Source organism: Rhipicephalus microplus, chromosome X (assembly GCF_043290135.1).
Source record: "Rhipicephalus microplus isolate Deutch F79 chromosome X, USDA_Rmic, whole genome shotgun sequence".
Taxonomy (NCBI): domain Eukaryota; kingdom Metazoa; phylum Arthropoda; class Arachnida; order Ixodida; family Ixodidae; genus Rhipicephalus; species Rhipicephalus microplus.
In genome coordinates, this window is record NC_134710.1 from 262882826 (window position 1) to 262907638 (window position 24813).

A 24813-nucleotide genomic window follows, 5' to 3' on the forward strand; every position below is an offset into this window, starting at 1 on the left:
CCACACACATTCTAAAGACAGAGTGGTACAAAGACTTTAATTATTTTTCAATTTTACTTGCTTTAAGATTTTGATTATTTCAAAGAGCTTCTTGTGAAATGAATGCTTCACGTCAGTCATAGTACATAAAACTTTACATAAATGAAGCTTTTCACATCCATTTTTTTATGCCCTGATTGCATTAGTGGGATGTAGGCCTGGTACAACTACATATTTAGAAAATGGGCCCGAGAAGAAAGATAAGCTTGTGAAGATAATAGTGGCAAGCAGAGAGAGATATGTACTGCGCTCACAGAATGAAATTCATTAATTTCGGGGTAATTGTAATGCACAAACTTTAGTTTTCATCGTCTTTAGCTTGTGTAACAATGGAACGATGTGTCTTTCATAATCATATGGTGGTTTTGGAAAGTTAAACTTCAGCAATTATTATTTTATTATTAGCTTGTGTAACAATAGAATAATAGTAAAGGAAATGTAGGTTTAAAGGCTCATTTTCTTTGTTAGGCATAATATTAATGAGACCTAACAGACAATAGTCATTAATGCTGGCTACTGTCAGAATAATGCTGGCTTGTAAACATACACCAGAGCCAGCATCACCTTCAGAGACCAGATTCATAGTGATGCAGCAAGGTTATATACTTGAGCAATTGTGCATATCAGTTGTTATTCCTGATGTTTTAATGCCTGATTTACTTTGATAAGCACTGTACACATACTGCAATAAAATTGCCCTATTTGTGCCCTCTCATAACTGGAAGCGCGAGGGTATGAAAGAAAGTACTAAAGAAATAGTTACTGCTTAACAAAAATATCCGAAGAACTTTTGTTAGGTGCCGATCATCTGATTCTCAACAGGCTATACCAGCATCATCTGCTTTTAGTAAGGATAATTGTACATGCATGAAAGTAGGTATCTCGTGGATGAAGTATAGAAATGTTACGAAAAACATATAAAAGCAGCTCGATTGACCTTCTTGTACACCTTAATCCAGTGGTGGAGAGTTTTCCTGTGCTATGATGGCAACTGTAATTGCCGACTCTTGTCAGGTCTCCTGTGAAAAAGTTCATATGCTTAAAAACCATACTCGGAACATGCATACAGTGAGAATAAAGCAACATGGACTTCAGACAGGACAGCATTTATTCTAAAAGGAACCACAACACAAAAACAAGTGCCAGTACACTTCTCAGGCAATGCATGTCTTGCCTTTTGTCATAGAAGGATGATGGTGCAGGAAACAAATGGTAGGATTTAAAGTTTGGCAAATTTGTCATTGTACTACCTGGGATCCTGTTTTGTGGGAATAGAAAGGCATTTAAGGGGCAGGAAGACGGGTTTCACCTTTTTGTACTTTCCTATAAACACAGATCTATTGACGTAGCCTTGCTTTGGCAGCATAATGGTTTTGACTTGACAAAATGAGGTTTCAAATTATGCATGTTGGCTGTGTACACCTCTTCAATCTGATTACAATGCCCATATCCTTTGCAGCACTTTTTGCCAAACAGACTTTCAAAATGCACACGCAACAACCTGAACAAGTGAGACTCCAAATAAACCATTTTTTCAGCCAGTCAGGTTAGAAAGGAAGGGAAGATGTGTACCATTTTTAATAAAACTAACAATATTAACAAGGTGACTGGGGGAACAGGTAAGCATAAAATGTACCTGAAGACACTGCTGGCATAATAAATGGATGTTATGCCTATCTAAAAGATGTCTGTGATGAGTCTGGAATGGTGGAATATAACAAGATAACATGTTTTAAATACAGTAAAACCTCAGTACAGTAATACCTCATGAAGCAAAGAGGCAATCAGTACTGCCAATCAATTTGCATGCATGTAGCAATATAGAAGTTTTTTACCATGTCTACACATACTTTTTTGCTACACGTACTTAAAAACACTAACTTTTTGGTAGTTGTGTTGCAGCGAAAAATATAACACAATTTTCTCCATCAGAAAAACTTCTTCAGTGTGCTGTCTAATTTTCATATCAACAAATATATGTGGCAGCAAATATTTAGTAGCATCCAGTGGCTTTAGCATAGAGTTTAATTGCGAGAGCAATTATAGAAGTGCACATGTGCACTTTCACTACTGTTGTGTCGTTCTTTATAAAGTCTAAGTGTGTTACAATCCCATCTCAGCCTGTACGCTGTACATTGCGACTGTGAGGAAATTAAAAAATGCATGGGACGGAGCTTGTTATGGCTTCGTGATTGTAAAACAGTGGAAAAACGAGAACACAGAAAGAACCGAAAAAGGCAATGCTTGCTCCTGTTTGGTTTGCCCTGTGTCCTCTTTGTCCTCTTTTTTTTCCTGCTGTGTTGCAGTCATGAAACTGAAGAAAGCTGACACAAGGGAGGGGGAAAAGGGTTCTGAGCATGTACGTACATGCCCCTATCTCCAAGGTAATCTGCATCTGCAGCAGGTACAAAGGCTTGACAGACTGAAATGGTCAGCTGTTTGCCTGCATGCCTATAATTTCAAGCAGCCTGATTTTCAAGCCTGGAGTAGTGTTGAAGTGAGAGGCAGTGAGAAAGAAGCATTGGTCAAAACCTGCCTGGATTCTTGATCACACCAATGTTACAACATGAGCGTTCATGGTCACCAACTGAGATCTGTTCATGTCTGCCTGTGTGCACATAATAGCATGGTCAAGTTAGCAAGTGAATGTTTAATGCGGCTTGTGTGGCCAATAAAACAATGGACTTGACTTTGTGTAGTTCTCAAATTCATTGCTATCACTTTTCAATGCTTAGATTTCTGAGCAAAGCTACCAACATATTTGTTTTCTTTTAATGCATTATTAAAGCCAAAACAGAAATGTATTAGTTTGCTCCTGCTTTGCTGGCCTAAAATATGGTTGCTCTAAAGTCAAGAAAGATGCTATTTGTGGATAACACATATGCACGTATGTGTACACATCCCATGCACACACGTACACACAACTATTTGGCCTATGGTATATACTTTTGCAATTATAGTTAAACTCTGCCTCTGTGCATGTGTATGTTTGTTTTTTCTTTCTATATTTTACTGCTAATTGGTTACTATAATGAGGTTCTACTGTATTATGCAACAAGAAACACAGTACAATTCTCAGCTTTACTTGCAGCCTCATACATTCCTGTGTATGTTAAGAATAAACCAGGAAGTCCCATGAATATTTTTGGTTTGTAGCAAAATTTCATGTGTGGTAAGAAAACGCCCCTCCTGAATATTGTGGCCCAAGAAAAGCACCATATTCATACCATAGAGGGCACATTCTTCACAACATAGGCAGCTAATATCTTGCCAACCAATGATGAAAATGTGCTTCACATCTCCAGGCTATGGTAGAACGAAATACTAGGCTAGTGAAGTTAGTTATTAAAAACTATACGATGTATTCCTGAAGGCACCAAAGATGAAAATACATAAATTACCATATAGTGTTAGTTTTATAACTTAAAATGAGGAAGCTTAACTTTTCAACTCTTCAGTCATAGCTATGTAGTTGCCATTCAGAGCACTTTGGATGCAAATTGATGAAGACAAATCTTTTTAAATAGTCTGCCACATTTTTTATGTGATGCTTTGTACCAAAGATAAACAAAACTTGCTAATCACAAAAATACAGTAATGAGTTTTTTTGTTCTTTTTTATAGGAAAACTATGTGAGACCTACACGAAATGATTATTTCAAATGAAAAATGGTCAGGGGACTTTTTGGTTCTTTGTTACTTGAACATATCCAGTATTACCAGCAAGCAGCGCTGTCACATGCGCTATTCATAGTAGACAAGCTATAAGCTCTGTCACAATGACATTTATCTATCATAGTAAATATTTCAGTGTGATGAACCATGTTGCTGCCAAACAAAACTGGCACTTATGCCCATCCTATTCTAGCAAGTACAAGTATTCAAGTATAACGGGGCATTCTGAACTTGACTGTACAAGTGAAGTGTTATATTAGCCCTTGCAAACATCTTTAAGTTGCACAGTAGGTCTGTCACAGTTTCCAAGGTTTGGACAAGCACAATGAATACACTCCCAATAATGACCACTAAAGCTCTCAAACACACATCAGCTGGCCACTTTTAGCAGTGGGACGGAGACCTTGTTCATGATTAGCCAGCCTAACACAGTTATCGACTGCCGTTTCCAACGAGCAGCCAGATTTCTGTTTCAAGGTGCAAAATAAGTGGCAAAAACAGCATGGCAACGGTGCGCAAATGAAACAATTCAGTTAAGTAAACACCTCAGAAGTGACACATGTACTTATTTGACTGTTAACCAAAAATTTGATACCATGATGCATCCCATGCACATTCTTTGTGCCTTAGCAAATTTGATACCTACAGCAGTCACTCAAGTGTAGTTACATGTGATAATAATCTATGCCGCACAAAACCACAGAGAGCTGTCTTAGAACCCCTCACTGCAGGCGCTTGCTTTCATTATAGGAATTGTTCCATTACCTGCTCATTCACACACAGCCAATGACACTTTTTCTTGCTTTCAGAAAATAATACATGCACAAGACACACAAGGGCAGTGAATAAAAGTGTGCCTGCCATAAATTCAATGTTGTGCACTGAGTTACACGCATAAGAATTATATGGAAGGCTACTTTGCAGTAACAGAAGAACTCATATGTGCAATTAAAAAACAAAGAAAAATAAATAGGCTGAGCTGTATGACACTGTTTCATGCAATAGCAAAGCCAAAACATTGACTTATACAGAATTTAGTTTCCTATATGCATTTCACAATAACCTACAGTATACCTTCAGCACATAAGTTTAAGATGCAAGCTACGAGTTGAGAGCTCATGGTTAATAAAATCTGCCATTGCATCTTAATGTAGTCAATCATATAGAAAGTGTAATCAGCTAATACCAATAGCTGGGAAGCATTTGTGCATTCTCAGAACTCGTGTGAAATATTTATGTTTATGATGATATACAATGACAATAAGCCATGCACCATAGCTCGCAGCTCTAAACTTTGTAATCTGAATAATCTGATGGCTTATGGACTCTTGACTCCACAAGGGCCAGTGTGCCATGATAAAACACTAGCTAGCACTGCACAAAGACTGCATAACGGTAACCTATAGTCAGCAGCAACTTCTCCGCGCCTGAATACTGCATTTGACACTCTGCAAGAAAAAAAAAAAGAATGTATCCATCACACTTCACTGTGCTCTGAGCCATATCTGTATGTCTGTTTAAAACTGCAGTAACACAACGTTGCATAACAATCATATGTGGCACTTTCATACGAATGCACCAAACAAGAGGAAAATATCAAAACACAGTACACTCTACAGAAATCAAAAGCTTTGCACCTATGAATGAGCATTTGTTTCAAAAATGGACGAATGACATCAGCCATAAACCCAAGCGCAGTACTACACAAAATGGACAAAGGCCCAGTCCTAACCAGGCCTGGCTCATACTTTTTGTTATCATGTACATGGGACGTCAAGAAATCTTAATGAAGGTTACCATGGACGAAATCATTGAAGCACTCGAGACTTTTTAACCTTGAGATTTAGAGGTAACATGATAATATTTCCAGTTGTGCAGTTTTAGCATACAAACCTCTTACAACACGTACATGATGACGTACATCATTGCTTCTGCAACCTTCATCTATCAAACAGTGTTCATAAATGAACATCGTGTCATGCATAGTAATGCACGAAATGCTGAATATTAAGTTCGTGAATGGCAGCACCAACAAATCTATAGTGGCTCATGTACATGTCCTATGCCCAACACAACATTACTGAAAAAAGAAAGAAAAGAAAAATTAGATATAGATGCACTTTCTATAATTGTGCTTTGCAATAATATTAAAGAGAAACGTGCACTTGTACAATTCACAGTGTATGCATTTCCATGAAAACAGCATAACTCATGTCTTAACACTAAAGCATGGAGCGTTCAGACATCGAGCACTTTCTGCATTCTGCTGTTAATGCAGCGAATGTGTGTGCTAAAACTAGAATTTGCAAATTATCTATGGTTGCTTGCACTCGAGCTTGATCTCTTCAGGTGGATTACTTAAAGTTCTGTATGTTAAAGTTCTGGATGAAACGAAATGACATGGACAAATTAAAATGGAATTCATATTCTGGTCATTGAGCTGATTAATATAAATATCAATAAATAGTGTTTAATTATTAAGCTACCCTAACATAATTGCCTACATAATGGAAATCTCAGAAATAGCACCACTTTAAAGATGTCTACATCTAAGAAGTGCACTTGCACTCCATGCACAGTTTCATTTCCAAGTGCATAAGGAAGGCTGCTTGGGAAAATAGCACTCAGGATGTCAAAGTTATAATTGTATGCTCTTTTTTATTTTTAAGATGAGTATACTGAAACTGGTACTTGTCTGATGATTTATAAATATGTATATAGATTTAGCAGTGACTGACTCAAATTCTACAATTACAATGTATGCCTTTATTTGCAATTTTAACTAGTGAATATTTTAGAGATCCTAAAATATTATGATTGTTTTTTAGGTAACTTTGGTCCCTTCAAGTAAGACAGCTGAAGAGGCAAAAGAGGCAAAGCTCTGCTACCTATAACCTTGATTTGCAGAAATTTCATTAAAGCAGGAAATATACAGGAAGTAAAGCCTTAGAAAAATCATTGTGCACTTTATATTTTACATATTATGAGCATTAAAATTAAGCAGAAGCAGCACATAAACTCAGCCAATGTAGTTTTTGATGCATGTGACATATGAAGGTTACCTAATTTAAGCTATGCTATAAAGGAAGACCAGTAGGTATGGCCACAAAACTGCAATAAAATGTGAACTTAAAAGGGCTGCAGAAACCTGTATTTTTAAAACATTGCTTAGGAGTTTACTACACTGATGTGAACTAAAAGAAAATGCCCAACCTGTTTATCTCACCCTAAAGTCAACATTGTTAGTCTCAAAGAAAGTCTATAATACATAATTTACTTTGTTCTTTCTATTCAAACATGTTAAATAATGTAACTTTCTTTCAGAAACAATATCAAATGCAGTAAATTCAAGTTAAACAATAACTGTCTGACACGCTGAAAACAGCATCACATGTGAAAGCCAACAAAAGCCAATGGTGAGCCAGCTAGCAACAGGTTTTAGCACAATGAGGGATAGGAAGTTCCCATAGGTGGTTTCTTATCTTTTCTTATGCCAAGAAATGTAAGCACAGTCATCAGTGCCACTAAGCTTAGGCGGCACAGCACTATGTGTCCGCAAATAAACAAGCTTTAGATTTTTTTTTATGCAACTGCGATGAGAATGGCTTTGTACAGGTGTATATGTTTTCTAGCGGGCACTGGCCACACACACATGCGCACTTACGCTTGGCTACCATTTTCACAGAAACAACCACGCATAATTAAAATGGCAGTTGCATTGTGGTAGCAATCATTTCTAAAATATATATCTGCTGCTGCACGTATGTACAAAAGGTTCCACAAGTATGATAGTATAGGCTCAAAAGATAAGGGGAAACAAAAGAGCGTAAGATATACACAAGTAGCGATCGTGAGCACACTTTTCTTTTGAACAGTGCTGAGACCTGATCTGGTCAACTGCAGGATGTTAATTCAGTTAATGAAGTATAAGCAATGGCTGTGATCAGCTTCATCCTTTTCATCATGTTCCAGGCCATTTCCCATACAGATAGTATAATGTGTATGAACAATGTTTTCAGGCCCACAGAGTGGAAAAATAGTCTCATCTTATGTGCACGTGACAACAGTGTGCACTATGCGCTCTGGACCTTGGCTCTAAGCTTCAGTGAGATGTGCTCGGCTAGTCTGCTCATCCTTGATACACTTTCTGCACTTGGTACACATGTTCACCATCTCGTTCAAGCAGTTTTCATTTTGCTTTTTCCCATCACCTTCGGAATACAAAGAGTGAAAAGAAACTGAATTACAAACCTGTCAAAACTATACGAGTGAGAAAATGCAAGCTATATTTATGTTATCATGTCTTCAAATGAAAGAATATTGCCACGTTCCATTTGTATCCTGTAAGGATACATATCCTGGATATTACAGGATACATATCCTGGATATGTATCCTGTAAGTAGCACATCTTGCTATCTTCTTTGTATGAACTGCAACGCTACACCACCACAAAAATCTCAATACCGTATTTACTCGCATGACAAACACACTTGAATAATAAATGCACCCCCAACTTAAGTCATCAAAATTTGGATTTTTTTTCCCCGCATAATAAACCCACCTCCTACATTCGTCCTCTGCAGTCCCGCTATCCGACACATTGCGCCTCCTTGCCCAGTGAATCTCTTCCATTTTTTATTATTATGCCGACTTCCTCGACTACTTCTGCTCGCTCCTTCCCCCTCTTCGCCCGCTGCCATGCGCCGCATTGTTGTTTTTTCTATCTGTGTGTGACACGTCCCCAGTCTTTTTAAAATTATCTATGCGCCATAGCAGGGTTCACAAATGGTGCGAGTGAAGAGACGTCACTGCTGATAAGCACACAGAGAGTGAAGGTCATGAAACTGCACGCACCAACCAACTTCCTGCATATACGAAACTTTATGGCCTAGCCTCATGCACGCAATTTTTGAGTGACGATGACAGAATTTGCTGTTGCCATGGCTGTCGCGAAGGGCCATTATTCGTCATTGCGTTGCAGGTTTCTGGAAAACCTGAAGAAAGTCGCTTGTCGCCCAGAAAAGATTGTGACGCATTACCGGCAAGTGAAGAATGTGTTTACTTGGGCGTAAATATTGGCCATCATTTGAAATTTCAAAACCATGTCACACATATTGAAAAAAAAAATCTCACGGAATACGCATCCTCATCAAAGCACGTCCATTTTTGTTTTCATGTCCGGTCTTGCTCTCACTTTATTTCGCGTTTGTGCACTGACACATCAATTACTGCATAACCTGATGGGGAAACACGTACATCACTCACATAAAACCACTACAAATCATTCAGAACCAGGATATTCGATTAATCACATTTAGTTCACCCACCCACAATGCTAAACAGTTGCTACAAGAAAATAAAATTCTCAATGTTGCCGCTCTTGTAAAATTCGATCTCTCCACTTTTCTTTTCAAACTAATCCATAAACAAATATCATTATCATCAATTGATTCATCATCTTTACTAAATACTAACCCAGCTCGTTTTGCCCAGCATAACAACTTCATTCTGCCCAAAGTACGAACTAATTATGGCAAACAGACAGTTCATTTTACAACCATATTATTGTGGAATACATTGCCATTTTTAATAAAAATTCAAAAAGCACATAACTTTTGCCATGAATTGAAGAAGTTTTTGTTATGCAACACTAATTCTTCTGCTTAACTGGTTTCTCTCTCGCTATGTCACTCTCTTTTCAGTCTTTCGTTTTTTTTTTCTTTTCATGTCATGCTATCCATATAGATATATATAAACATATTTTAAAGTTTATATTTTCAATTGCATATAGTTGATGAGAGCATCACCATTTGATTGTATCTGTATTTCATTTTTTAGTCTTGTATTCTCTTATTTTGGCACTGTTGTTGCCAATCAAATACTTATGTTTACGTTTCATAGGAGGTCCCATTTTAGTGTATACTACGGGACCTCCTTATGTATATATATATTTTTTGTAAATGTTATTATGAAATAATAAAACTTGATTTGATTTGATTTTGATTTGACGAATTCCGTAACATGGTAGCACCCCCGATTCTCGCTTCGGTTGCAATTTGCTCTTCCTGCTTATTATCCGTGCGTAGTTCAAGGAATGCACGACATAGGCTATCTTTTCTGCAGTAACTTCTCATGTGGACAGCAAGACAGCAGCCGTATTCTGTCGTTAATGTTGTTATCACTGTTTTTTATATGCGATCGGTTTTAGCTTGCTGCGATGTTGGTCACTTGCTACTACAGTACACTGTATTTGCTACGTCAACGGCGTCGTTGCGGTCATTGTGCGAGGTTGCCACGAAGTTGGCAAAGTGCGTCGTAGCGCACGCTTCTGGGCGCCCCTCGAGATCACAGCAGATAGCACTGTTTCATTTACACGATTGAGAGAAAAGATAGCCACGAAACGCCTTTATGGCGTGCGTGGGTGACGTGGGGACAGCTTGCAGAAATTAGCGCCACCAACCACCGAAAATGAGTGAAGTGCAACAAAGAAGCTGTGTCCAAACGGTGTTTGCTTATGTCAACTGCAAAAGGCTAAGCGACGACTTTTTCTTGCATTGCCGCATTTTTTGCTCATCCCGATAAAGTGTTCATAAAATTTGCCCCACATAACAAACATAACAACCCGAACTTTGCTTCGATTTTTTTTAGAAAAAAATGTGCTCAATATGCGACTATGCATAAAAACCTTTACGGGATGTGCCAGTGAAAATATGTATAAAAGTTACGAGTTTTTATTCCAGACTACAATACACTTAATTGAAATTATAAGTTTTTATTATTTAATACTGCCCTTGAATGTTGCTTGAAGACACTACAAAGTTCTGAGTGTCTAAAAAAATAAAGCAATAGATAAATCATTTGCTCATATAGAGTTATTCAAAGAGTACCATGTAAGCCGTGTAATCTACCATGTAAACACTGCAGTAAAAGCAAAACAATAAATAAATGATCACAACTCATACTGTGTTTTGGCAAAATCGCAAAAATCATGATCACAATAACCAGCAGGTGCAACTGTTATGGTCGCACTTTCCCCACGAAGACGTTTTTAAACATCTAGTATTGAAATGGTACCTGAACCAATAAACCGAAACACCCAGATGCATATCACAATGTGGTGCAAAAGACAAGCGATCTTTATGCAGTTAAAACACCACAATTCTCTAATAGAACTTTAGTGTAAAAAATGCAAAAGCTTCAAAATAAAAATGCAAAGATATCAGACTGCAGCTAGTAGCAGTGCTCTCTGCATGTACAGTGTGGGGCCCTGTGACACAAACCATGCATTCTGTCTTTATTTCACACGTTTTTAAGATAACAGTCAATTTTTCGGAGTATTTAAGAGCCTTTAAACTTTAATTTACTCTACCTAAGCAGTTTCTCTGCCAACAATCCATATGACTTCTGGCAGCCAATGTAAAGTAGAAGGCTTATGACAGATTTATACTGTACATTTCGAACGGTGGGGTCTGAAGATGACACTGTATCTATTAATGCTATACATCATGGCATTTAAAGAATATGTCTTTCATGTGTTTTAGAGCTACAAGGACATCTGAGTTGCATGCAACATGAATGTTAAAAATGTTTCACCCATGGGCACTAGGTGCACTGGCCAATGGTTTATATCACGTACAATGCATTAATGAGCTTGCTAATCAGTGACATGGAGCATATTTAAGCAAGCTAGCTAACACAAACTGTGTTCATCCCTGTGTTAGTCTCAATGGGCATTCAGGTTTTTCCAAAGAGATGATCATATGAAATCATTCACAGAGTTTCACTTTGCTGGCCATAGTGTTTCAATTCTGTGATATGAGTACATGCTATATTACTGCTTAATAAGCACAGATACAGATACCCAGACGAGGGAAATGCAACGCAGCGCTGGTGATGCACCTTGTGCCGCTTACATCGGCTATAGCATACTTTACTGGTATGCTGCTGTGAAGGCTTCAAATGCAAGAATTATGAGCTACTGCTGGGTGTTGTGTTCCCCTTCTCTGAAGATGACTTCAACAGCATGTGCTGGTTAAAGCTGCCAGTGCATTGCACAAATGTGTAGAGAGGGGCCAGCACCATCAAGCAAGCACAAGCCATCTACCTCAAAAGCTGGGTGATTGTATACTTGGCAGATGGGGAACATAAAATCCTAGCATGCTCTACACCTTGCGTGTTTCTTTTGACACTGGTCACTCTACAAATCTTGTGGACGGAACAATCTTGTCATAAGTCATCATCTTGTTATCAATTGCCATAAGCCAAACACAATTCGCCCCAACACTGTCTTGCAAGCCATCGACTGCATGATCATTCTGCCCCTTGGGACTATAAAGCGGTTCAATACTCGTATAACCTGACCCTTGATGGTCCACGGGGGAAGACACCGTCCCATAAGATTAGCACTATTGCAACTTTTAGACGTTCTATACATCAGTATTACTAAAACAAGTGACAAAAGGTTGCATGGCATGCATTATTCGCTGCCGAAAATGCCCCACAAGAACCTTGCGCTGACGTGCTATGCAGTGAAGGTGAGGCGAAAGCAAGCTTAGTCCTACCTTATGATTGCTCAGATAGACAAATGTTTTCTCCCTTATAACAAAAACTACTCTTTTGAAACTTCCTGCATGTATTACTGACAAAGCATACTATGCAACAGCATATAAGCCATATTTTTACTTGGACCTCTACATTGCAAAAATTAAGCCCCAATACAAGTCAAAATGCTATTTTTTCTGAACTTGTAACAATATTCCGGCAATGTTTTTGCTTCATTTTCTCCCAAAGTATTTTAATAATTTAATATAGGAACATATATAAAACAGAAAATGTAAGCACATTACTGTCAAATAAATTTGTAGTTTTTATAAAAAATGCTAAAATGCAGCATATTATAATTTTTTGCCAAAGTAAAAAAAGAAAGATTCAAAACAAAAATAAATAAACTAAAATGAGGCGTTTTATAGTGGTACTCTTTTATAAAACAGGATGGTCACGACACGTCAAGTGATAATGGCGGAACCAGTCTGAGTACCCAGCCAACCAAACGTCGTCGTCTTCCCCGACTGAGTCATACCCCCCGCCTTTCTGAGTAGCACTCATCTTCTTCACTACATTTTCCTACCCTCCAGAAAAGAGCCATCCTGGCGACTCATGCGCAGGAGACAATAGAGGGATCGTAATACGGTTTTAGACTGTCTATGTGGACGGTCTCACGTCCACGGCGTCATTGATCATGGGGCTGCTCAAGCGGCTCCACGATGTAATTGACGGGTGAAGTTTGTTTAACCACATGGTAAGGGCCGTCATACTTGTACATCAGTTTCGTTGAGAGACCAGGGCTGGTTGAAGGGATGCGAAGCCAGACAAGGTCATCCAATGCATAAGAAGCCGGAGGCGTTGGGCTATCGCAGTGGTGTTTCTGGCGTTGCTGTTCAGCACTTGTGAAGGAGCGAGCAAGCTGACGACACTCTTCCACGTATTTAGCAGCTTGTGACATCGTCCTCGACTCAGCAACATGCGGGTGGTAAGAAAGGATGGTGTCTAGCAAGCAAGAGGGCTCGCGACCATAAAGGAGGAAGTATGAAGAGAAACCAGTGGCTGTCTGAACAGCAGTATTATGCGTGTATGTTACAAAAGGGAGAATACTGTCCCAGTTGATGTGATCGGTTGCGACGTACATTGACAGCATATCTCCTAATGCACGGTTGAAACGTTCTGTAATGCCATTAGTTTGAGGATGATACGCAGTAGTGGTGCGATGAATGACTTGGCATTCCTTGAGAAGCGATTCGACGGCGTCCGACAAAAACACACGTCCTCGGTCACTCGGGAGTTCACGTGGTGCACCGTGACGTAAAATGATCTGATGCAATATGAAACGACCGACGTCACTGGCTGACGCAGAAGAGAGTGGTGAAGTTTCTGGGTAGCGCGTAAGGTGATCAATAGCGACGATTACCCAGCGATTTCCAGCTGGTGTAATCGGAAGAGGTCCATACAAATCGATACCAACACGATCAAACGGTCAGGCAGGACTAAGTAAGGGTTGTAGTGGAGCTGGAGAACTTGGATTGAAATTCTTCCGGCATTGGCTAGCGAGGCCGGAACGTACGTAGCGACGAACAAAGCGATACATTCCATGTCAGTAATAGCGGTGGGACAGGCGGGTGTAGGTTTTTAACACTCCAGCATGGGCGCATTGTGGGTCGGTGTGAAAGGACGCGCATATGTCTCAGCGGTGACGTCTGGGAATGACTAGGAGCCATTGGCGTTCTTCGGAGAGATAATTCCGTCTGTATAACAAACCATCTCTGATAACGAAGTGCTGTATTTGACGGCGCATACCTCTAGGGATATTTTGCGAGGGAGTTCGACTCAACAAGTTGATAAGTGAAGCGATCCAAGGATCTTTTCTTGCTCCTGTAGCATGTCGCTGACACTAAGTGCAGATATGTCGGGGGCAGACTAAGACGGCGACTTGTCACTACATCGTAGAGGTGATCGGGACCAAGCGTCTGCGTCGGAATGTTTTCTTCCAGATCGGTAAACGTTGTGAATGTCGTACTCTTGTAGCCGAAGCGCCCAACGGGCGAGCCGGCTGGTGGGATTTTTTAACGAGGAGAGCCAACATAATGCATGATGATCTGTAACCACGCTGAATGGGCGCCCGTAAAGATAGGGTCGAAACTTGCCTATGGCTCATATGATGGCTAGACACTCTTTTTCGGTGACTGAATAGTTGGCTTCTGCTTTTGTGAGCGCACGGCTGGTGTAAGAGACGACGTACTCATCAAATCCAGGTTTATGCTGGGCGAGCACAGCACCGAGGCCAACTCCGCTAGCATCCGTGTGTATTTCCACCGGGGCAAGAGGATCAAAATGTCGCAGTATAGGAGGTAACATAAGAAGGTGGTGGAGTATGGCAAATGCATCATCACAAGCTGACGACCAACTAGAAATGTCGTTGTTGCTGGCAAGAAGGTCAGTCAAGGGCGATATGATGGAGGCGAAGTTGCGAATAAAACGACGAAAATATGAACATAAAGCGAGGAAGCTGCGAAGTTCTTTTAAAGTCTTCGGCTTAGGAAATTCGGCAACGGCACAGAGTTTTGTCGGATCCAGAAGAATGCCATCTCTAGATACAACATGGCCCAAAATCGGGAGTTTTCGAGTGCCGCAGCACTTCTTCAAGTTGAAATGTAGACCGGCGGAGGTGAGACAAGTAAGCACTGTCTCGAGCCGCTGAAGATGCGTTGAAAAGTTGCTTGAAAATATCATAACGTCTAAATAACACAGACATGTCAGCCATTTCAGGTCACGGAGGATGTTGTCGATCATGCGCTCGAAAGTGGCAGATGCATTACAGAGCCCGAAAGGCATGACGTTAAATTCGTATAAACCATCAGGTGTAAGAAAAGCCCTCTTGGGGCGATCAGCCTCAGCCATGGGTACCTGCCAATAACTTGAATGCAGATCTAGTGACGAGAAGAACTCCGCGCCTTGTAAGCAGTCAAGGGCATCGTCTATGTGAGGTAGCGGGTAAACATCTTTGCGCGTGATCTTATTCAACCGGCGGTAGTCGACGCAGAATCTTATTGAGCCATCCTTTTTCTTGACTACAACAACTGGGGAGGCCCACGGGCTGTTAGAGGGCTTAATAACACCTCGCTTCAACATGTCGTCAACTTGTTCCGCGATTATGTGACGCTCAGATGCCGATACCCGATACGGACGCTGATGTAAAAGAGCACGAAGGCCAGTGTCGATTTCGTGAGATACTGTGGAAGCACGGCCCAAAGTCAGTTGCTGGTGGTCGAAGCTGGCGCGGAAGCGCTCGAGGAGGGCGATGATGTCGGTGTGCTGTTGGGCCGTAAGGTTAGTGTCGATGCAGTGCGAAATTGCATCGGTGAATAATTAGGAGAAGGATGACGCGCAGCAATCAACAGCATCAATAGGCAGCGTAGTCGAGTGGTCAGGAACTACATGTGCACTTGAGGGATCAATGTCATCGGCAAAGCCCAGGCACTTTTCGCACAGTAACTTGGAAGGTGAGAGAAATGAATTTGAAGCATAAATTGCACTTGATCCATCATGAACATTCAGAACGGCGAAAGTAATCAGGAAGCACTTGCGGCGAACAGCGGTTTCAGAAGGCGTAAAAAGAACAGTTGAGCCACTAGAGACGTCACAGGAAAGCAGAACTAGGGCGGATGAAAACGGGGGTATTGAAGTGTCGGCGGCAGCGAAAACTTTTGCAGGTGAAAGGGACGAGTCGAGTAAAGCAGCATCGCATAACGGCGCAAACTCCACTTCGGCGCGAGCACAGTCAATGATGGCATGATGAGTGCAGAGAAAGTCCCAGTCTAATATAATGTCATGGGAACACTGCGGGAGCACTACAAACTCGACGACATAAATATTGTCAGCAATAACGACACGTGCTGTGCATGCAGCAAAAGGGCGAATTCATTGCTCGCTCGCAGTGCTTAAAACGAAGTCGTGAAAAGGCATTGTGACTTTTTTTAGTCGACGGCAAAGTTTTACAGTCATTACAGACACTGCGGCACCAGTATCGACCAACGCAAAAACAGGTATACCTTCAACGGAGACAGCAACGACGTTGGACGGCGAAAAACAAGGTCTTGTGGAGTTCGAAAGATCCGCAGTTCTTTCCCCCAGAACTGCGGCTCCTAGTTTTCCTCAGGGACAGGGCGAGGTCGACGTAGCATAGGGGAAAGGGAACGGCGTTGACGTGAAGGCGACCGGTGTCTGTTGAAGTTCCGGCGAGGTGAAATTGTGTCCATGGTGGCAGGCTCGCCAGATACAGCAGGCTCAGGTCGTGGTGGGAAATCATATTTGTTGGGCCTGACGTCATCACGCAGGAAAAACTCACGCCGTCGACAAAATCGTGCCACGTGACCCGCAATTCCACAGGCGAAGCATATGGGGCGGTTGTCTTGAGTGCGCCAAGGGTTCTGAAAGCGCGGAGGTGGTGGTTGGGAAAAAGGACGGGCAGCTTAGTACATAGGCTCAGTCAGTACGACAAAGGGGCGCGTGTACGTAGGCGTTCGCAACAAAGAAACGTGGCTGTTCGCGACAGGCGAACGTTGGGTTCCATTCAGTGCTTCGGCATAGGTCAATGGAGCAGCCACAGGTAGTGCGTGAGCTGATGGTAGCGCCTCGGACACTTGCTCCTGGACTTCTCGCTGTATCGATGGCGCTAAAGTAGATGGGGCACCTTTGAAGGTATAAGGCACGAGTGGCAACTGGCATGGACCTCCTCTCGTACAAATTGCTTGATCTCGAGAAGAAAAGTGGTGTGGTCTACAGCAGCCAGCCGACGTTAAAGCGGAGATTGTTACACATGGCGCGCTGGCACGACGAGTGGTGTCACGCTGTTTCCAGAGCTCATCATAGCTCTCACAAAGTTGGATCACTTCCGCTACTGTTTGCGGGCTTTTGGCGACAAGCATCTGAAATGCGTCGTCAGTCACGCCTTTCAAGATGTGTTTGATCTTCTCAGCTTCTCTCATGGCCGAGTTGACACGCCGGCAAAGGTCAACCACATCTTTGATATAACTGGTGTTATTCTCACCATTCTGCTGAGCCCTAGTACGCAAGCGCTGTTCGGCCCGTAGTTTACGAAGCGCTGGACGGCCAAACAAGTCCGCAATCGCCGTTCAGTAGGCCGACCAGGTGGGGAGGTCTCTCTCGTTATTACGGTACCACAGACTGGCGACGTCGGTCAAATAAAATTGGACGACAGTAAGCTTGTGCGCATCGTCCCACTTATTGTGCTTCTCACGCGGTCGTATTCGTCGAGCCAGTCTTCCACGTCTTTGTCATCGGTTCCACTGAAAGTAGGCGGATCGCGTTGCCCAAAAGAGCCGAGACAGACAGGAGCTGCAGTATTGGAGCCGATGCGGCCGCCTGCTGATCGTCGTTCGTGGACATTGTAGCAACTGGAGTCAACGTACGGTTTCAAAATTCCAGTATTAGGCGTTACCCAGCACTCACCACCAATTAAAATGAGGCGTTTTAGAGTGGCACTCTTTTATAAAACAAGAGAGCGGTCACGACACGTCAAGTGGTAATTGCGGAACCAGCCAGAGTACCCAGCCAACCAAACGCCGTCTTCTTCACCGACTGAGTCATACCCCCTGCCTTTCTGAGTAGCACTCATCTTCACTACAAAACTATTATTGTAATGAAAGAGTAGCCTCCTGAGAGTAAGAAAAAAATTGTTTCATAGTAGTTGTACAAAGCATTAATATTATATAAATTATTTAGCACAACACAGTTTCACATGGGTGGCTTAAGAATTAAGCGCCCTTTAGGTACACTTGATATGGAATGACCCCCGCCCAGGGGTTGAAGAAATGATTGAGGTCATGGGCTTCATTTCCCACCATACTGAATACAATATGATGGGGGCAGACAGCAAGAATATTTGTGTGTTTAGGTTTAGTTACATCTTGAAGAACTATAAGTGATCAAAATTTATTTGACCCATTTATTATAGTGTTTCTCATGTCCCCAGTGTAGCTTTAGGATGGTTAACTCCGTGATTAAACCAAATGATCAAGGAGAAAGAATGGTGCACAAGAATAAAAAAATAATCATTCACTCTTCTTGCTGTAGCGTTGTACTTGTAATGAACCACTAGGATTGTTAACTAACTTGCATCACCCGACCCTTGAGTGTTTTCAAGAATACCTTATTTGCATAGAATATGTCCATTAAAAATAATCCACATATGAAAACCTGCAGACCTAAACCAACTGGAAAAGTAATGCAGATAATAGCTGTGTGCATTGTGATCACCTTTCAGTTTCTACAAGTGGAAGTTTTCACGTTTGCTTCTCCATATTCGTTATTATTACCAAAGTTAGTGTGAAATATATACCATTATGCTTGGGCAAAATAAGTCCAAATATCATGTTATAAACCATATTGTATTTTGCCTGCGAATGTGTACTAACAGCGCCAAAAAGGGACAGGACAAAGAAAAACAAGCTTACAGGACGAGCACTGGCCATCAACTGAACTATATTGACCAAACGGGACGGTGCACGAACATTCCCCTCAGAGATTATTGCAGCTCACTAAAGGGTGTGCCTTTCGAGCCATCTTTCAAAGCACTGTGCGCAATGCGCCTTTGCTTCAGCTTTCACGGTACTGCACTCTTGTTCTGACAAGTGAATAACAGAACAAGGAAGACAGTAGATGAGAAACATATGAAGAAACAGGCTGATATTTGCATTGGTACACCATTCATTTCCTTATGTGATGAAGAGTTTGCTAATCTTGCTTAGGTGTCTTTGCAAAAATAGTGTGCTTGTGCACTTGTCTTAACAGCAAAGTTGTTTAAGCCAGCCGTAAAAATTTTGTTGTGTTCAATTATATACTTTCTTTGTACATATTTTCTTGAACACATCTTTGTTCCAGCCTTCTGAAATTTACACTATCGAGGTGCAAGACTGGAACCAACAATGGAGCTAGTGCTTGACCTAGCTTTTAACAGCAAATCTGTTTTTAGTCGAGGTTTTCCTGTTTGTTAGCGTAGTGCTGGTCATGTGGTCTTGCGGCGTGGAAAAAGTGAAACGTGGTAAGAGAGGAATGGCTGTGCCACGTCAACGAGGGCGATCTCAGTGAAAAGAGTGAAGCAATAAGAGAAGCGCAAGTACGGGTAAGGGTGAGCGTGACAAGAGAGAGCATGATGCTGTTTCAACAGTGTTCGCAAAGTTTTGCCAGTTTTAACGTTTAGCGAAGTGATGCCAAGCTTTTGCTAAAGATGCTAAGTTTTCGCTAGTAGCATTCAGTTTGGTTAGACATGGCTATCCTTCTCCAGTTTTGGTAGGTTCACCACACTATCTACATGTCACGTGGTTTTGGCGAGAACATGTCACGTGACTAGCTGTTATGTGCTTTTGGCAGAAACATGTCATGTGACTAGATTTTGTGTGATGTTACGTGATTTATTTTGAATCATCCGTGACTACATGTTACATGATGTTACTTGGTTTATAGTGGGAACATGTCGCATGACTAGTTGCATCACACGAAACAACTAGTCACTTGACTACTGTAACATGCCGAGCGAGCACCCCCAAACGGTGAATGGTGAGAGATAATCCGACCACATTTGAGGGGAGGGGGGGGCACTTGCTTTGTCCTGTACCGAAATTTAAGATGGCAGCAGGAAAGACACGAATGTATGCAGGAATATTTTTGTTTAGAGGAGGGAGGGAGCATCACCTTGATCTGAAGTGGAGGCCACGCATGAAAATGGTCATTTTACGCTACGTATGCTGCATGCCAAGACGAAAAAAAAATCCGGGGGGGCAGGGGGGGGCATTAGCTCAGTGTGCCACGCTCTGACTACGCCTCTGGAGAGAGCCCCCCAAAATAAGAAAAATTTACGCTATATCCTGCTAAAGAAACCATGTGTAGATGCGAAGCAGCAGGCGCTAACGCTTACACTGGCGGCGACGTTGACGCTGGCGCTCATCATAGTGTTTCGCAGGAGAGAAACCTGGGAAGGTGCAAAGCACGCATTAATGGACCAGTGTTTCCTACTGGAACATGCCAATTGCTGCTAATGGGCAGTGACAGACAGAAGACTCCAAATGAAGACAGAGACCCACAGTCTGCTTTTTGTAAACGTGCACGCTGTAAATTTTCATCGTTCAACAATGCACTGGAGGAATCCCCCACCAGCACTACCATCGAGGTCAATATCCAGTGCCTATATATACGGGGTGGCCAGTGAACAGCTGTGCAGCATGAGCAGTCAGTTTTTTAAATCAAGAAACTTGCTAGCAGACGTTGCCTGCGTTAGAGTTGTGAGGCGAGAGGGGGAGGGGATGCGCATGCGCAATGGTGGTGTAAACGCCGCGGGGCGGGATGTCTAGAGGAGAGGGGAGGGGGCGAGCGCACGTTAGCAGACGCTCCCTGCATCAGGGTTGCGAGGTGAGAGGGGGGAGCATAGGAGAGGAAGGAAGTTGCGCATGCATAGTGTTAGTGCAGACGCCAACCCCAACACGGACGCCACGGGACATAAACCTAAGCAAGAGATTCTTCACATCTAAATTTGCCCATCCATGTTTCTAATAAAATGCTTTATTAACTGTTTTTATTCCCTATTGTGACTGTCAAACTCATCAAACCATTTCTCAGAGTCTGACACAAAAATTGAGTCCGCACACCCGGCCTGCAGACACCTGTGGTCGTCTGGTGGTACATTGATGACACCATAGTGTCTGGCGCGCAAGGCATGTACTATCCTACCAACCATCTAGTGCTTTAGATATGCCACACCCGGTGAATGATGGAGTCAAATGACTGCTCACACCTGTGATAGAAAGTGCAGGACATTTTGCCGGGATGGTTTTCGCATTCGCAGGCTTTGGAGGGGGGGGGGGGGGGGAGGTTGCTTGGTGATTGGCGCTTATTTCAGATCTTCCAAAAAAAAAAGAGGGGGACACTTGTGCGGCATTTAACCGTAGTTATGTGATGTTATATGATTTTAGTCATGCGAGTAGTTGTGTGGTTATTTTAGTCACGTGACTAGATGTTGCGAGATTATACTCCCTTAACAAGATGTCACACGGTTTTCAGTCACGTGAGCAGTTACGTGATTTTACGTAATTTAGTAATGCGACTAGATTTTGTGTAATCTGATGTTATTTTTTGTGAATCGGCTAGTTGTTATGTGGTGAGACATAATACTATTAGTCACATGCCTAGCTGTTATGTGATTTTTAGTCATATGACTACTTCTTACATGATGTCATGTGAGCTTACTTTCATGACTAGTGGTTACGCGATTTTACGAGATATTAATGCCATGACTAGTTATTGTGTGATTTTTAGTACATAACATACTCGCCCGTCATAGCAATCCACAGCCAGACAAATCAATGAACATGTTGGGGAAGCAAAGAATATGAACAGGATGAAGCAATCACATGTCAGTTAATTTCTGTTCGCACTACCCAGCACAATGAAAAGCTGTAACTGCACCACAGTAAAAACCTATTGTCATCATGAATGGGTATATACCACAAAAACTGGGTAAACTCCACTACTCACACTGCCAGTCCACTAACAATGAAGAAGGCAACAGACAGGTGGCAAGCACCAATTAGGATTTCTAGACTGACGCAACCAGTAATTAGGAAAAGATTTACTAAACTGTCAGAATCAACCCAGTGATCAACACCGTGGTGCACGTTTCAGCTGTGACTGTCTTTTGGTTAACTTGAATTTTTGTGCACTAAACAGCAACCTAGAAACAACCTAGCATCAACTAGTTATAGCTTAGCAACAACCTAGAAGCAACTGAGAAACAACCTATATAGCATCACCTAACTAAAAGCCTAACAACCTAGACAGAACCACATTATACTTCACAATCGCTCAGCGTGGCTGTTTCTAGCCTTGCATGACTTAGTGTGAGCTTCACCTTTTTTTTTTTTGTAACTTTTCTGCGGTATGTGCTTTATTATGTTTATGTCAATCTAATAGAAAATTATTTAGTTGATGGTCAGGGCTCGTTCTATAAGCTTCTTATCCTTTTTCTTGTCCTTTTTTCACACTGTTATTAGGAATGTACTCTCAAACTATGATATAACAAACATAGGTATGACGAATTATTTGTCATAACAAAGTAACTGAACAATAGCTCTGTCCTATAGATTCAGAGTTATAACTATATAATTATAAGGAAGCATTTTCGCGACAGATGTGACTTCGTAATAATGAGGTTTGAGTATATGCCAACTAGCACATATTTCAATGTCACTGTGTAAAACAGGGCGCACACATCAGAGAATATATTAACATGTAACACCATCCTTAATCTATGGTTCCCACTGTAGGACTGACACTAACTTTGGTTGCCAGAAATGAAAAATTGTGAGGTGACCCACAAGTGACTTGGCTTACGTACTACAGTCACAGAGTATGTAAAGTGAGGAGTCTCACATCAGGACCTGCACACATCAGTTCTGATTTAGATAGCTCAAAGACTAGTGAATAAAACTTGCGTGGATGTAATTAAAGGGGTACCGACACAAAATTTCAGGGCCGAGATAGCCTGTGGGGTCAATTCTCGTGAAGATCCATATACCATGTGAAAGATATCAACAGCGAATATAGCTTGGAAGGAATTTTAAATTAATTTTTGAAGTTTGCGTGAGCGACCGACTCCATAGCGCTATACACACACTCGGAGGTGACCTTGAGATGACCCCCTACTTCTTTCACGCCACCACGCTGCGGCCAACAAAACCAGTTATTATGACGTCATAGCCACCATTTTTTTTTGCTGCATTAGTTTCCAAAGTCTATATTTCTCGGCGGCTGGTTGCGAGTGCATGGCCGTGGCGCATGCTTAGAAAGTTTTGTGTTTGGCAACATTCCAGTGCCGTTTCCTATTTGAAGGTAATTCTTGTTGCGAATCGTGCGGAAGTGCGTCACAGTTCTGTGTTCTGACGTGGTCAATAGTTGCACACACTAGGTGGCGGCAGTTGCACCCAGTTTTTGGAACTCTCTCAAACCAAAACTGAAACTGCTCGATAATTAGGGGCCTAATTTATTATATGTCGTGTGCTGCAGCAAACAATGTGTCGTGTCATGACTAACAGCCCTACAGCAACGCATTGCACCAGAAAAACGCGAGGCAATATTTTTTGTGTCAGTATCCCTTTAAGAAAAATTTAAGTGGCTTCTCACTCACTAAGTGACCTCCACTATGTCCCATGTTGTTCATGACCTTTTTTATTTTTGCTAAGACTACTAAACACTACGGAAAGCAAAAAGAGGGGGGGGAGGGGAATCAAATGTCACAGTCACAGCCTTGGGTCATTTTATCACTAAACCAGATGGCATCTCACGAAAACGGCTGTGTGTTCCATGCTTGACAAGACAATACCTGCCGCAACAACTAAATTTTCATGCTAGCACAAATACATAATTAGCTGCGATTCAAACTTCAAACCAAGAAATCTTGAAGTGTGGATTGTAAACTAAAGCACCTAAAGTTAGCAGCCTTTGATTCAATCAATCAAAATGAGAAACCACCATCACCACCAATTTGAGCCCAATCACAGGGCATGTTTGCGGTTGGCACCAACATAGCATTGGCCATGCAGACCCTGTTCAAACTGTACGCACACTTCCCTTATCTCATCACTTCATAGTTGGCACTTGACAAGCTTTCAGTGAGCATGTGTACCAAGCAGACACCAAGGGCATGGCCCTGTTTTAGCGGTAGCTTCATGCGGTTATACCAACATGCCTGCTTTTTAACTTTGGTAATGTTTGTAACAAGTTAGCGCATGCATATGATGTGCTATCGAAGCGCAAGACTTTTCTAATTTTCACTTGCAAAGACTCGCACAAGCAAAAAGGCTGTAAGGTCCCACTTTACACTACTTATTCCAAATCATCACACTTAACATAAACGTGCCATGGGGAAAAGCAGTGCTGCATGACTGCACTGGGTTCTTGCTATCCTCAATGTCAGATTCAGATGGCTTGTCCACTTTAGAAGATGAATTTAAAGCTTTGAGTGGAACGGTAGTTTTTTGCAACATTAAAGATCTGTTGTGAAGGCAGGTAAAAGTTATGAAAAAAACAAAGAAATAGCAATGTTGTGAGCCACTTCGAAAGGGCAAATGTTGTAAGACACTACACACTGGCTACCACTGGTAGTTGAGCCCAGATACAATCCTGTCTTGATCACTGCTGGGAGGAAGAGGACTTTGAGCCCTGCGGTGAGTCACTACCACCTGACGACAGTGAGGAGCCACGGAAGAAGGAACGAAAAGTGATGTCCTTCAGGGGCCCTCGGCGAAACAAGCTCGACGCCTGGGGACCCCTAGCCTTCGTGGCACCCTCCTTACTGGCTACGTTCTTAGGGTCAGGGCCTCGATGCAAGCTCGGGTCAGGACCTCGCCGATTGTCAGGATCAGGGCCCTGCCATGGCATGTACTCACGCCTGCACCAACAAGAAATGAGCATCAGTACCTCTGCATCAGGCATTTTTTTTTGCTAGAAAACAAAAATAAAAAAAGCTTTCAGAAAAAA

The 24813-nt window shown here is 41.9% G+C and overlaps 1 protein-coding gene across 1 annotated transcript in view; it reads right to left on the reverse strand.

Annotated features, from left to right (window-relative positions):
- Positions 1 to 1129: 1129 nt before the first annotated feature.
- Positions 1130 to 24813, reverse strand: part of LOC119162239 (uncharacterized) — a 114256-nt gene continuing 90572 nt past the window's right edge. Inside the window, exon 13 of the mRNA XM_075879033.1 lies at positions 1130 to 24724. Coding sequence (XP_075735148.1) covers positions 24466 to 24724 — 259 coding nt within the window. The 3' untranslated portion in view covers positions 1130 to 24465. The remainder of the gene's footprint in view (positions 24725 to 24813) is intronic.